Source organism: Siniperca chuatsi, linkage group LG8 (genome assembly GCF_020085105.1).
Source record: "Siniperca chuatsi isolate FFG_IHB_CAS linkage group LG8, ASM2008510v1, whole genome shotgun sequence".
NCBI classification, from domain to species: Eukaryota; Metazoa; Chordata; class Actinopteri; order Centrarchiformes; family Sinipercidae; genus Siniperca; species Siniperca chuatsi.
In genome coordinates this window covers 553,252-565,448 of record NC_058049.1, presented here as the reverse complement: position 1 = coordinate 565,448, position 12,197 = coordinate 553,252, and the positions used below count along the sequence as shown (strand labels likewise).

The window sequence follows — 12,197 nt, the reverse complement described above, 5'->3', positions numbered from 1 at the left end:
GAGTACCTGAGCAGGCGGAATACACTGCTGCCTTCAAAGACCTCAGGAAGTTCCTACTCCAAGTTCGGATACTGTGTACACGATGTCTCAGGAGTCAATATTACACAATAAACACGTTTGTTTTTGTTTATCTGTAACACAGGTTGCTTTAAGTGGCTAATGTGTCCAATTATAAATAAAATGGCGCTATAATACCTGATTAATTATCAACGCGAATGAAATCCCGACGCTAACTGGATTCCCCAGTCCCTTTGTTTTTAACAGGTCATGCAGCGCGTGAAGGCGGCAGGGCGGTTTATCCAATCACAAGCGAGCACAGAGTGACGTCGGAGATGTAAACAAACAGAGGCAGCGCGGCCATTACAGTTACAGAAGAGTTTCAGAGTTGACCGTTTGGGCTGCAGCCGTCGAACAAATCCGGTTGTAAGGTATTTCAGTTATTAAAAAAAACCCTCAACGTTTTAGTTTTACATTATTGTAATGACATTGAATGCTTGTGTTAATGTTTTTCTGTCGATGTAACTATGTTTTTCTGGTCGGTTCACTGTAAAGATGGCAGAGTCAGTCGTTAGCTGGCTGCTGTCGTCTATCAGACAGCGGCCATCACGGCGACCCTCAACGTTGATATAACGGACCAACAGGTCGGTGTTTAACGGTTAAACTGTCCGCGTGTCTCCCGTAGTGTCGTAGGTCGGACTGCAGGGATCCAGGCTGTGTTTCTCCGCGCGAGAGGAGTGAAATGAAAGACCCGAGTTTCAGCAACATCGCCCCGAAAATGACGATCAGCAACGAGGTCATCCTGAGCAGCCAGTTCGCCTCCGAGGAAGACCCGTTCGCCGAGTACATGTGGATGGAGAACGAGGAGGAGTTCAACAGGCAGGTGAGAACCGGACCCGACACACACACACACCTGATGTTCAGGTTAAAGGGCAAACACACCCCGAAGCTGTGTGCGGGTGTTCATGTGTGACGTGACCACGAGCAGGTATCAGGTGATGACGTGGGCAGATGATGTCATCAGGTTTTGGAGATGGTCAGCAGAGAAACATTATTTCACATGTTTGAGTCTTTTTTTTTTTTTTTTTTTTAAGAGTCCTGTTTTTCTCGGCCTTGAAAACAGTAGTTTGACCGAAAGGTTTCAACTCAAGGTCCACTTACTTAATTCATTGATTAGTCGATCAAAGAAAGTTAATCTGCAGCAGTTTAGATAATCTAGTGAAAAGTAACTCCGTGCACTCTCTGCAGGGTTTTCTCTGCGTCTGTTTTGTTTTATTGTACACTGAATATTAAGTTATTTGAAGACGTTACGCAGACTCCAGACTAAAGGATTAATCGATTAATCGTTTTTAAAAATAAAGATTCACCGCTGCCCGGCTCTCGGTGTTGTTTAGTCCAGCGTGCAAACACTACAGACCGAAAACCTGCTGAGAAAGAAGGGTTATGAAGTCGACTCTCAGTGTCTCATACTTTGTACTAACGAGCCAACACACGAGTCACGTAGACGTTGTCTGAACATGAATGTTATCACCTGTTCCAGACTCACAGGTGTTGCTTTGACGCTGTGAGTCAGAGGTCGTCTCTCTAATCCAGTAAAACCAGCTGCCATTGGAGCAGCTCCAGGACGACGTCATCACCACCTCTGATTTCCAGTTTTAAAGCGCTCCGCGGTGTTTTACACGTTCGTCTCACATCCAGGCAGCCACGACTGTCTGCTGCACGCACTACAGGAGGAAACAGTCAGTCTAGTCATCGATTAGTCGATCGGCAGAAAATCAATCGGCCGTTATTTTGGTAGTTTATTAATCATTTAAGCAGAAATACTAAATAAATATTAGATGGGTCCAAACACTCAAATGTCTGTTTTAGATCTAAACTGAATCTCTTTGGGTTTCGGACTGTTGGTCGCAGAGTGATGATGTCACTTTGGACACTTTTTTTCTATGTTCAGTAGCCCAAAACAATTAATCAATTAACGAACAGAATCGTCAGTTTCAATCGCATTGATCAGTAAGTCGTGTTATTGTGTGATGCGAGTGCGGACGAGTCGACTTTCATCTTCCAGACGTTCGTGGAGCGCCGCAGTCGAGTTCATGTGACCCAGATACACTGTGTGTGTGTGTGCGTGTGTGTGTGGTGTGCGTGTGTGTGTGTGTGTGTGTGTGTGTGTGTGTGTGTGTGTGTGTGTGTGTGTGTGTGTGTGTGTGTGGTGTGCGTGTGTGTGTGTGTGTGTGTGGTGTGTGTGTGTGTGTGTGTGTGTGTGCGTGTGCGTGTGTGTGTGTGTTGAGGTGGAGGAGGAGCTGTGGGAGGAGGAGTTCATCGAGCGCTGTATCCAGGAGCTGTTGGAGGAGGAGGAGCAGTGGGAGTGGTTCATCCCGTCCAGAGACCTCCCCCCTCAGACGGTCGGTCAGCTGCAGGATCAGATCAGCCTGCTGGTCCTGGACGCAGACGCAGACTTCGACGTCGTGGTGAGTTCACGGGTCTGCTTCAGCCAATCAGGGCCCTGTTTCAGAAAGCAGGTCATCGAACTCTGACCGACCCTGAACTCCGGATCAGCTGATCAGAGTTCGTTCACTCCGAGTGAAGCTCGTGCGCGGTGAATGTGGCGCTCAGATACCACGATTCACCATGGCAACAGGGAAATAAACGGCAGAGCCTCCATTTTAATCCGGCGGTCGTAGAGACGGTAACGCCTGTGTGTGCGCACCTTTAAACAAAGAGCCGAGTCCGAGCGGGAAACTGCCAGGAAGGTTTATTCCTTTAACTCATCGTTTACCAGACGAGCGTTTCCGTAGTGGCGATGAAGAGGTGGAGTCTGACTGAACACATTATTCAGCTTTAATCAGCCGGAGATGAAACGTATCGATCAGAGAGAACGACAGACGGACATGCAGAGGTTTTATTGTCAGTGACTTCCTGCTGTGGAATATTTGAACGTGAGGGCGAAACCGCTGTTCACAGAAGCGACTGACAGGAAGTCCTGAGTAACAGACTGACCGACCAGGATTTAGACTCTGACAGGAAACCTGTCACCACGGTAACTGACCCAGAGTCAGGGGAAACTCTGGGTCAGTTACCGTGGTAACGTGGTGGTAACGTGGTGACGGGTGTCGTTCCCTAGCAACCAACACGTGCCAGGACAACTCTCAGACAATCGACAGAAAAATCACCTGAAACTATTTTGATAATCATTTGACTGTTTGTCATTTCAAAAACTATTTCTCGGGTTTCTTCTAAAACGCGTCACGTTTTCTGTTTCATCTCCGTAAACTGAATCTTTGTGTTTCCGGCTGTCGGCCCGACGAAGCGCTCGCAGGCGTCACTTTGACTCTGATCGCAGTGCTGATTGAGAAATGAGTCGTAGGTTAGCGAGAACGAAAATACAACCGACACTTACCAGGTAGACAGTTCTGTTGAAGTCCGGCAGATTGTCGTGGCTGAGTAACGCGTTTTTTTTTAAATGTAAAAATATTATTATGACACGAAGATCAAAGATCGTCACACAGTGTGAAGGAGCCTTAAAACACACACACACACACACACACACACACACACACACACACACCTGTTGATGTGCTTCTTCTCTCCACCAGGTGAACAGCAGTCTGAACCCCAACGCCAAGGAGTTCATCCCAGGTATCCAGAAACACGCCATGTGACCCCGCCGGGCGACACCCCCAGTTCGCACTGTGACATCATCAACAAGATGTCTGCCGTATTTTCCAGTTGCCACTCGACCTTCAGCCTGACGTGTTGCCAAAGTTCTGCGCTCGCCTCGCATGTGTTCAAGTTCAGAGTACCGTTACTGCGACCCTCCACCTGTCTGTCTGCCTGTCTCTCTCTCTCTCTCTCTGCCTGTCTCTGTCTCTCTCTCTCTGTCTGTCTGTCTCTGCCTGTCTCTCTCTCTCTGTCTGTCTGTCTCTCTGCCTGCCTGTCTGTGTCTCTCTCTCTCTCTCTCTGTCTCTCTGCCTGTCTCTCTCTCTCTGTCTGTCTGTCTCTGTCTCTCTCTCTGCCTGCCTGTCTCTCTCTCTCTCTCTGCCTGTCTCTCTCTCTCTCTCTGTCTCTCTGCCTGTCTCTCTCTCTCTGTCTGTCTGTCTCTGTCTCTCTCTCTGCCTGCCTGTCTCTCTCTCTCTGTCTGTCTGTCTGTCTGTCTGTCTGTCTCTCTCTGTCTGTCTCTCTCTCTCTCTCTGCCTGCCTGTCTCTCTCTCTGTCTGTCTGTCTCTCTGTCTGTCTGTCTCTCTCTCTGCCTGTCTGTCTCTCCACCTGTCTGTGGTAACGCTCTGAATGTTAGCTGAGGAGCGTTCACGTTCACCTTCAGAACAAACCGTTTCTGTTACAAAGCTCTGACGTCTCCACATTCTGAGCTTCTATTTGCACTTTTATAAAAAGCTAAAAACAAACGTTGTGTTCAGATTTTATTTAGAGTTCAGAGCCGGTCCGATCCGGATCAGAGCCGGTCCGATCCGGTCTCTGGGTCCGTTCTCTCTGCTTTTCTCCGTCTTTTCCCAGCATCCTTTGTGCTTTTCGGGCCCCGCTGACCCTCAGAGCCGCATTAACTGATGCCTGTTTGCCGTTTTTTCTAAATGCACATAAAGTACTGTATAAAAAGTCATATAAAGAAAAAAGTTGTAAAAAAATAATATCTATTTTTCTGAATCTATTTGAAAATAAATGTTTATGGAGAAAAAGTCCCTCAGCGGGTTTTTGACTGCAGTTATTCTCACAGCAGCTTTCTGTTCATCGGTCAATCATTATCTTTATTAAAGAATTATCTGCAGGTTATTAAAAAGCCAAAGACGCTCAGTTTGACAGAAGACAGATGTTAGGAGCTGAAACGTTTGAATTCTGTGATTAATCGATTTTCTAATCTGATGATGAATTTTCTGTCAGTCGATTTGATCAAATATGAATTCTTCTGAATCAAAGAGTTCGATGCCACAGACGGGTTTGGATACATTTATTACAGGTCACCTTCCTGTATGTCGGGTTCAGCCTGTTTATATATCTCACCTGTTCGCGTCACATGACCCCTCCGAGTCGCCGTACGGCTGCACGGCCTAATACGAAGCCGATCAGCTTCAGTTATTGATCTGAAAGCGATCAGAGAAGGGTCACCGCTCTGTTACAGAGTGGAGCGTCGGTCTCTAACTGACCTCTGATCAGTCAGCCTGCAGGCCGTCGGAGGTTTTACCGTAAACAGGTAAAACGAGACGCTGAGACGAAACGTTTCCTTCGTTACGAGAGAAGAGATCGGCGTCGGAGCGAAACGTCACAGACGAAGAGACGGATTCAGAAATACGACGGAAACAAACTGTTTATAGTTGATTTTCACAAAAATACATTTTTAGCACAAATAAAACACGTTACAGAACATTTTGCTACAACTGTTTCTGACAGCAGCTGCTTTCACAAAACATCCGATTTATTCTGAGACTTTCAGCCTCAGGTGAGTGAACAGGTGACTCACCTGTTCACTCACCTGCCGACGTCACTGACAAACCTGCTAAAACACTGCAGAACGTTCCTTTGAGCTCCAGAACAAACGAAAGACCGAAAACCAGCTGCAGGGTCCAGTTCTGCACCAACACCTCCTCTGATCAAACACACCTGAGCACCTTGAAACCTGCTCACCTGCTTCATCCTGAACACAGACAGGACACTGTCCTCTGTGGCACCAGCTGCAGGTGTAGGTGTGGTCCAGGTGGTCTACAGCGCCCCCTGTGCCACCCTCCTGAACAGCTGCTGCCTCTCCTGGTTCAGGTGTAGGTGTGGTCCAGGTGGTCTACAGCGCCCCCTGTGCCACCCTCCTGAACAGCTGCTGTCTCTGCTGGTTCAGGTGTATCTGCAGGTGTAGGTGTGGTCCAGCTGGTCTACAGCGCCCCCTGTGCCACCCTCCTGAACAGCTGCTGCCTCTGCTGGTCCGTCATGGTGTCGCAGCTCTGCAGCAGGTTTGCGATGACGAGCGTCTGCTGAACGCTGGAGGACTTCACCCACAGACGGCCGTTCATCCCGAACACCAGCTCACAGGGGAACAGCTGCTGCAGGTCGGACAGGACCTCGCTGTGGGGGGCCAGCAGTCTGGGGGGGGGGGGCAGACTTAGTGGAGCGGAGACCATCGAGTCAGAGACAGTAACACTGAACGCTGTTCGTACCTTCTGACGAGTCCCAGAGAGACTGTGAAGAGCAGACCTCCTCCCCCAAATACTCCCATCCCATTGGCTCGTCCCGAACTGTCCATACACACCAGCTCCGGCTCCATGTCCTTATTGGCTATGATGAACTGAGCGAACACCAGGTCGCCCACCTGTACAGGTTACACAGGGAGGGAGGGAGGGGTTAAACACCAGGTCGCCCACCTGTACAGGTAACACAGGGAGGGAGGGGTTAAACACCAGGTCGCCCGCCTGTACAGGTAACACAGGGAGGGAGGGGTTAAACACCAGGTCGCCCACCTGTACAGGTAACACAGGGAGGGAGGGGTTAAACACCAGGTTGCCCGCCTGTACAGGTAACACAGGGAGGGAGGGGTTAAACACCAGGTCGCCCGCCTGTACAGGTAACACAGGGAGGGAGGGGTTAAACACCAGGTCGCCCGCCTGTACAGGTAACGCAGGGAGGGAGGGGTTAAACACCAGGTCGCAGGCCTGTACAGGTAACACAGGGAGGGAGGGGTTAAACACCAGGTCGCCCGCCTGTACAGGTAACACAGGGAGGGAGGGGTTAAACACCAGGTCGCCCGCCTGTACAGGTAACACAGGGAGGGAGGGGTTAAACACCAGGTCGCAGGCCTGTACAGGTAACACAGGGAGGGAGGGGTTAAGCACCAGGTCGCCCGCCTGTACAGGTAACGCAGGGAGGGAGGGGTAAAACACCAGGTCGCCCACCTGTACAGGTAACACAGGGAGGGAGGGGTTAAGCACCAGGTCGCCCACCTGTACAGGTAACAAAGGGAGGGAGGGGTTAAGCACCAGGTCGCCCGCCTGTACAGGTAACGCAGGGAGGGAGGGGTAAAACACCAGGTCGCCCACCTGTACAGGTAACACAGGGAGGGAGGGGTTAAACACCAGGTCGCCCGCCTGTACAGGTAACGCAGGGAGGGAGGGGTTAAACACCAGGTCGCCCACCTGGGCAGGTTACACAGGGAGGGAGGGGTTAAACACCAGGTCGCCCGCCTGTACAGGTAACACAGGGAGGGAGGGGTTAAACACCAGGTCGCCCGCCTGTACAGGTAACACAGGGAGGGAGGGGTTAAACACCAGGTCGCAGGCCTGTACAGGTAACACAGGGAGGGAGGGGTTAAACACCAGGTCGCCCGCCTGTACAGGTAACACAGGGAGGGAGGGGTTAAACACCAGGTCGCAGGCCTGTACAGGTAACACAGGGAGGGAGGGGTTAAGCACCAGGTCGCCCGCCTGTACAGGTAACGCAGGGAGGGGGGGTAAAACACCAGGTCGCCCACCTGTACAGGTAACACAGGGAGGGAGGGGTTAAGCACCAGGTCGCCCACCTGTACAGGTAACAAAGGGAGGGAGGGGTTAAGCACCAGGTCGCCCGCCTGTACAGGTAACGCAGGGAGGGAGGGGTAAAACACCAGGTCGCCCACCTGTACAGGTAACGAGGGAGGGAGGGGTTAAACACCAGGTCGCCCGCCTGTACAGGTAACGCAGGGAGGAGGGGGGTTAAACACCAGGTCGCCCACCTGTACAGGTAACGAGGGAGGGAGGGGTTAAACACCAGGTCGCCCGCCTGTACAGGTAACACAGGGAGGGAGGGGTTAAACACCAGGTCGCAGGCCTGTACAGGTAACACAGGGAGGGAGGGGTTAAACACCAGGTCGCCCGCCTGTACAGGTAACGCAGGGAGGAGGGGTTAAACACCAGGTCGCCCACCTGTACAGGTAACACAGGGGGAGGGAGGGGTTAAACACCAGGTCGCAGGCCTGTACAGGTAACACAGGGAGGGAGGGGTTAAACACCAGGTCGCCCGCCTGTACAGGTAACGCAGGGAGGGAGGGGTTAAACACCAGGTCGCCCACCTGTACAGGTAACACAGGGAGGGAGGGGTTAAACACCAGGTCGCAGGCCTGTACAGGTAACACAGGGAGGGAGGGGTTAAACACCAGGTCGCCCGCCTGTACAGGTAACACAGGGAGGGAGGGTTAAACACCAGGTCGCCCACCTGTACAGGTAACAAAGGGAGGGAGGGGTTAAGCACCAGGTCGCCCGCCTGTACAGGTAACGCAGGGAGGGAGGGGTAAAACACCAGGTCGCCCACCTGTACAGGTAACACAGGGAGGAGGGGTTAAACACCAGGTCGCCCGCCTGTACAGGTAACGAGGGAGGGAGGGGTTAAACACCAGGTCGCCCACCTGGGCAGGTTACACAGGGAGGAGGGGTTAAACACCAGGTCGCCCGCCTGTACAGGTAACACAGGGAGGGAGGGGGTTAAACACCAGGTCGCCCGCCTGTACAGGTAACACAGGGAGGGAGGGGTTAAACACCAGGTCGCAGGCCTGTACAGGTAACACAGGGAGGGAGGGGTTAAACACCAGGTCGCCCGCCTGTACAGGTAACACAGGGAGGGAGGGGTTAAACACCAGGTCGCAGGCCTGTACAGGTAACACAGGGAGGGAGGGGTTAAGCACCAGGTCGCCCGCCTGTACAGGTAACGCAGGGAGGGAGGGGTAAAACACCAGGTCGCCCACCTGTACAGGTAACACAGGGAGGGAGGGGTTAAGCACCAGGTCGCCCACCTGTACAGGTAACAAAGGGAGGAGGGGTTAAGCACCAGGTCGCCCGCCTGTACAGGTAACGCAGGGAGGGAGGGGTAAAACACCAGGTCGCCCACCTGTACAGGTAACGCAGGGAGGGAGGGGTTAAACACCAGGTCGCCCGCCTGTACAGGTAACGCAGGGAGGGAGGGGTTAAACACCAGGTCGCCCACCTGTACAGGTAACGCAGGGAGGGAGGGGTTAAACACCAGGTCGCCCGCCTGTACAGGTAACACAGGGAGGGAGGGGGGTTAAACACCAGGTCGCAGGCCTGTACAGGTAACACAGGGAGGGAGGGGTTAAACACCAGGTCGCCCGCCTGTACAGGTAACGCAGGGAGGGAGGGGTTAAACACCAGGTCGCCCACCTGTACAGGTAACACAGGGAGGGAGGGGTTAAACACCAGGTCGCAGGCCTGTACAGGTAACACAGGGAGGGGGGGTTAAACACCAGGTCGCCCGCCTGTACAGGTAACGCAGGGAGGGAGGGGTTAAACACCAGGTCGCCCACCTGTACAGGTAACACAGGGAGGGAGGGGTTAAACACCAGGTCGCAGGCCTGTACAGGTAACACAGGGAGGGAGGGGTTAAACACCAGGTCGCCCGCCTGTACAGGTAACACAGGGAGGGAGGGGTTAAACACCAGGTCGCCCACCTGTACAGGTAACAGGGAGGGAGGGGTTAAACACCAGGTCGCCCAGAGACATTCTGTCCTCAGTGTCTCACCTGGACGTTGGGGCGGTTCCTCTTGGTGGCTCCCTCAAACGCCAGGTAGGACAGAGACGCCTGCTCACTTCCTCCAAAGTCCACCTTGAAGACGTCTCCTGATTTGACAGTCACGATGCCGATGACGGTCTCTCCTTTAGCTGGGACATACTGAGGACAGACAGGGACAGACTCAGCTCCCAGCATGCACTGCTTCAACACCTGTCCTTTACAAAAATGTCCACTTCAGTGTTTATATCTCTTTTAGACTTGGCTTCACTACAGCCTTCTATCGGGAACTGCCGAACTCCATTTAAATAAACAGCTATTTAAAATTTGACGAAATTGGATCAACGGACTTAACTTTTAGAACAAAAACGAATAACTCTCATAAATGCGTTTGGTCTTCTGAGTAATTCGGGGTGCAACTGGTTCACCGAGCGGCACTGTGTTACTAACTACTCTTAACTTTTCAGAACTGACGCACGGCGCGCTTCAGCGAGCGGAGGGAAGGATTAACAGCGGACCTGATTCATAAAGTTAAACTTTAACGGCACAAAGCGCGGCTTGATAACATCATCTTTGAGCCGCAATCACGACTGATCCACAGTGACTTTAATTCAGCCAAAGATTAGTGACACACTGGGCGCACATTTGTACTGACAAGAAAACACCTAAATTGCGCGTTTTCTAAATGGAATCCTGCACGCTGTAGAACCTACTGTAAATATTTCCCAGTAAACAGAGACTCGAGGGTAATGTCCGCATGTAAACGGATCCGGTGAACATCGTGCCTCTGAAGTCTCACCCTCCTCTGCTGTGAATCCATCCAGAACATGTTGGGCTGTTTGTGTCGGAGGACGCCGCTTTTACACACCACCAGCCGGTCTCCGCTCCGCCGCAGACCCGGACCACACACCACCTTCTCCGGTTTCACGTGATCCGTTAGAGAGATGGTGTCGTCGGTCTCAAAGGAGAATTCATCTCCAGGTAACAGAACCTGCCCGACTTTATCTTTCAAACACGAAAACATACCGACTCCTCACAGCTTCACTCACGTGTGTTGTTGTTGTTGTTCGACGGACTGAAATAAATGTGACACGCAGGAAACAGGAAGCTCCGCCTGCAGCGCCCTCTGCGGGCCGGAGGAACAAAACATGTCAACATTATTCCCCGCAGACACCAGTTTGTTCTTCCTTCCCAGGTAGATCCTGGCAACAACGGGCCAGTGGGGCCGAACTCTTTGGCCTACATGTTGCAGCATGTGGAAATGAAAATGAAAATTGGATTATTGCATTTTTACTTAAATAACACAGAGACATGTGGAAAATTATAACGCTATTGTGACTTTTACTTCCTTAAGTTTAATTGAAAGACAGAAAATCAACTGATGAACTCATGATGGATTCATCAACAGCTTCATCTGATATATATTGTCTATGCAGTCAGTTTTAAGTTTTTTGATTATGAATCCAGTGTGCGATGTGTTCCTCTGAGCAGCAGATGGCGCTCTGACTTCACTGGACTTTTATTAGGGGTCCAAGCAGGAAGTGCAGGAACCCTGCTGCTTTCGTACAGTTTATTATTATTCTGATTCTGCTGCTGAAGGTCGTGCTGCAGGCCGCTCTGTTCACGGGGGGGGGTGCAAAAGGACTTGCACAAAACAATTGGCCCACGTCCGGCACTAGGGGGCGCTATAATTCGCGTTTAGGCTTCTGACTCGTAAACCGCAGTGCCGATTGACAGTTCTTTTTACATTTCAATAAATCATGACGCATGTTTTTTGTAAATTATCATACTATAAGACGCCAACTGTAACATTGGCTTGTTGGTGGACCAAGATACCGAATTTCACTGGGTCGCCGATGTCCACTGTTACGAATCACATCGGTGGCTTGGACCCCGATTATAACTGAAGTTTATATTTCTTATTTATATGTTTTTTATTTTATTATGGCACCGAGTGAATAAAGATTACTGTTTTCTTCAGATTATCAGAGACTCCACACATGAAGAACTTTATGACTTCACCTGTAGATCATGTAGAGAGAGCGACGGAGAGCGTCTCTCTGCCGTCTCTCTGCCGTCTCTCTGCCGGCCGTCGCTCTGCCGGCCGTCGCTCTGCCGTCTCTCTGCCGGCCGTCGCTCTGCCGTCCAACTCTCTGCCGTCCGTCTCTCTGCCGTCCGTCTCTCTGCCGTCCGTCTCTCTGCCGTCGCTCTGCCGTCCGTCTCTCTGCCGTCCGTCTCTCTGCTGTCTGTCGCTCTACCGTCTCTCTGCCGTCCGTCTCTCTGCCGTCGCTCTGCCGTCTCTCTGCCGGCCGTCGCTCTGCCGTCCAACTCTCTGCCGTCCGTCTCTCTGCCGTCCGTCTCTCTGCCGTCCGTCTCTCTGCCGTCGCTCTGCCGTCCGTCTCTCTGCCGTCCGTCTCTCTGCTGTCTGTCGCTCTACCGTCTCTCTGCCGTCCGTTGCTCTGCCGTCCGTCTCTCTGCCGCTGCTCTGCCGTTGCTCTGCCGTCTCTCTGCCGTCCGTCTCTCTGCCGTCTCTCTGCTGTTGCTCTGCTGTCCGTCTCTCTGCTGTTGCTCTGCCGTCTCTCTGCCGTCCGTCTCTCTGCCGTTGCTCTGCCGTCTCTCTGCCGTCTGTCGCTCTACCGTCCGTCTCTCTGCCGTCCGTCTCTCGGCCGTTGCTCTGCCGTCTCTCTGCCGTCCGTCTCTCTGCCGTCTCTCTGCCG

At 52.1% G+C, this 12,197-nt stretch overlaps 2 protein-coding genes across 3 annotated transcripts; one reads left to right on the top strand and one right to left on the bottom strand.

Moving 5' to 3' along the window:
- The first annotated feature begins 269 nt into the window (after window positions 1-269).
- Window positions 270-4,688, top strand: LOC122880650 (polyadenylate-binding protein-interacting protein 2-like). Of its 2 annotated transcripts, none has more exons than XM_044205986.1 (4): window positions 270-428; window positions 683-880; window positions 2,286-2,465; window positions 3,591-4,688. In XM_044205986.1, the coding sequence occupies exons 2-4, from the start codon at window positions 740-742 to the stop codon at window positions 3,654-3,656; spliced, it is 387 nt and encodes a 128-aa protein (XP_044061921.1). In that variant the 5' UTR covers window positions 270-428; window positions 683-739; the 3' UTR covers window positions 3,657-4,688. The 2 variants fall into 2 exon arrangements, with proteins under 2 accessions (XP_044061921.1, XP_044061922.1); XM_044205987.1 differs by having other exon boundaries at window positions 273-423.
- A 605-nt stretch (window positions 4,689-5,293) lies between these two features.
- LOC122880649 (exosome complex component RRP40-like) lies at window positions 5,294-10,579 on the bottom strand. The gene is made up of 4 exons (XM_044205985.1): window positions 10,280-10,579; window positions 9,493-9,642; window positions 6,150-6,301; window positions 5,294-6,075 (listed from the first exon to the last, which is right to left on the bottom strand). The coding sequence occupies exons 1-4, from the start codon at window positions 10,502-10,504 to the stop codon at window positions 5,868-5,870; spliced, it is 735 nt and encodes a 244-aa protein (XP_044061920.1). The 5' UTR covers window positions 10,505-10,579; the 3' UTR covers window positions 5,294-5,867.
- Window positions 10,580-12,197: the final 1,618 nt, after the last annotated feature.

Excerpts from the sequence above, each read along its gene's own strand:
- LOC122880650 (XM_044205986.1), top strand. The coding sequence starts at position 740 with ATGAAAGACCCGAGTTTCAGCAACATCGCCCCGAAAATGACGATCAGC. Across the intron at positions 881-2,285 it reads AGGAGGAGTTCAACAGGCAG|GTGGAGGAGGAGCTGTGGGA; the intron begins GTGAGAACCGGA and ends GTGTGTGTTGAG. Across the intron at positions 2,466-3,590 it reads ACGCAGACTTCGACGTCGTG|GTGAACAGCAGTCTGAACCC; the intron begins GTGAGTTCACGG and ends TCTCTCCACCAG.
- LOC122880649 (XM_044205985.1), bottom strand. The coding sequence starts at position 10,504 with ATGTTTTCGTGTTTGAAAGATAAAGTCGGGCAGGTTCTGTTACCTGGA. Across the intron at positions 9,643-10,279 it reads TGGATTCACAGCAGAGGAGG|TATGTCCCAGCTAAAGGAGA; the intron begins GTGAGACTTCAG and ends GTCTGTCCTCAG. Across the intron at positions 6,076-6,149 it reads TCTCTGGGACTCGTCAGAAG|ACTGCTGGCCCCCCACAGCG; the intron begins GTACGAACAGCG and ends CCCCCCCCCCAG.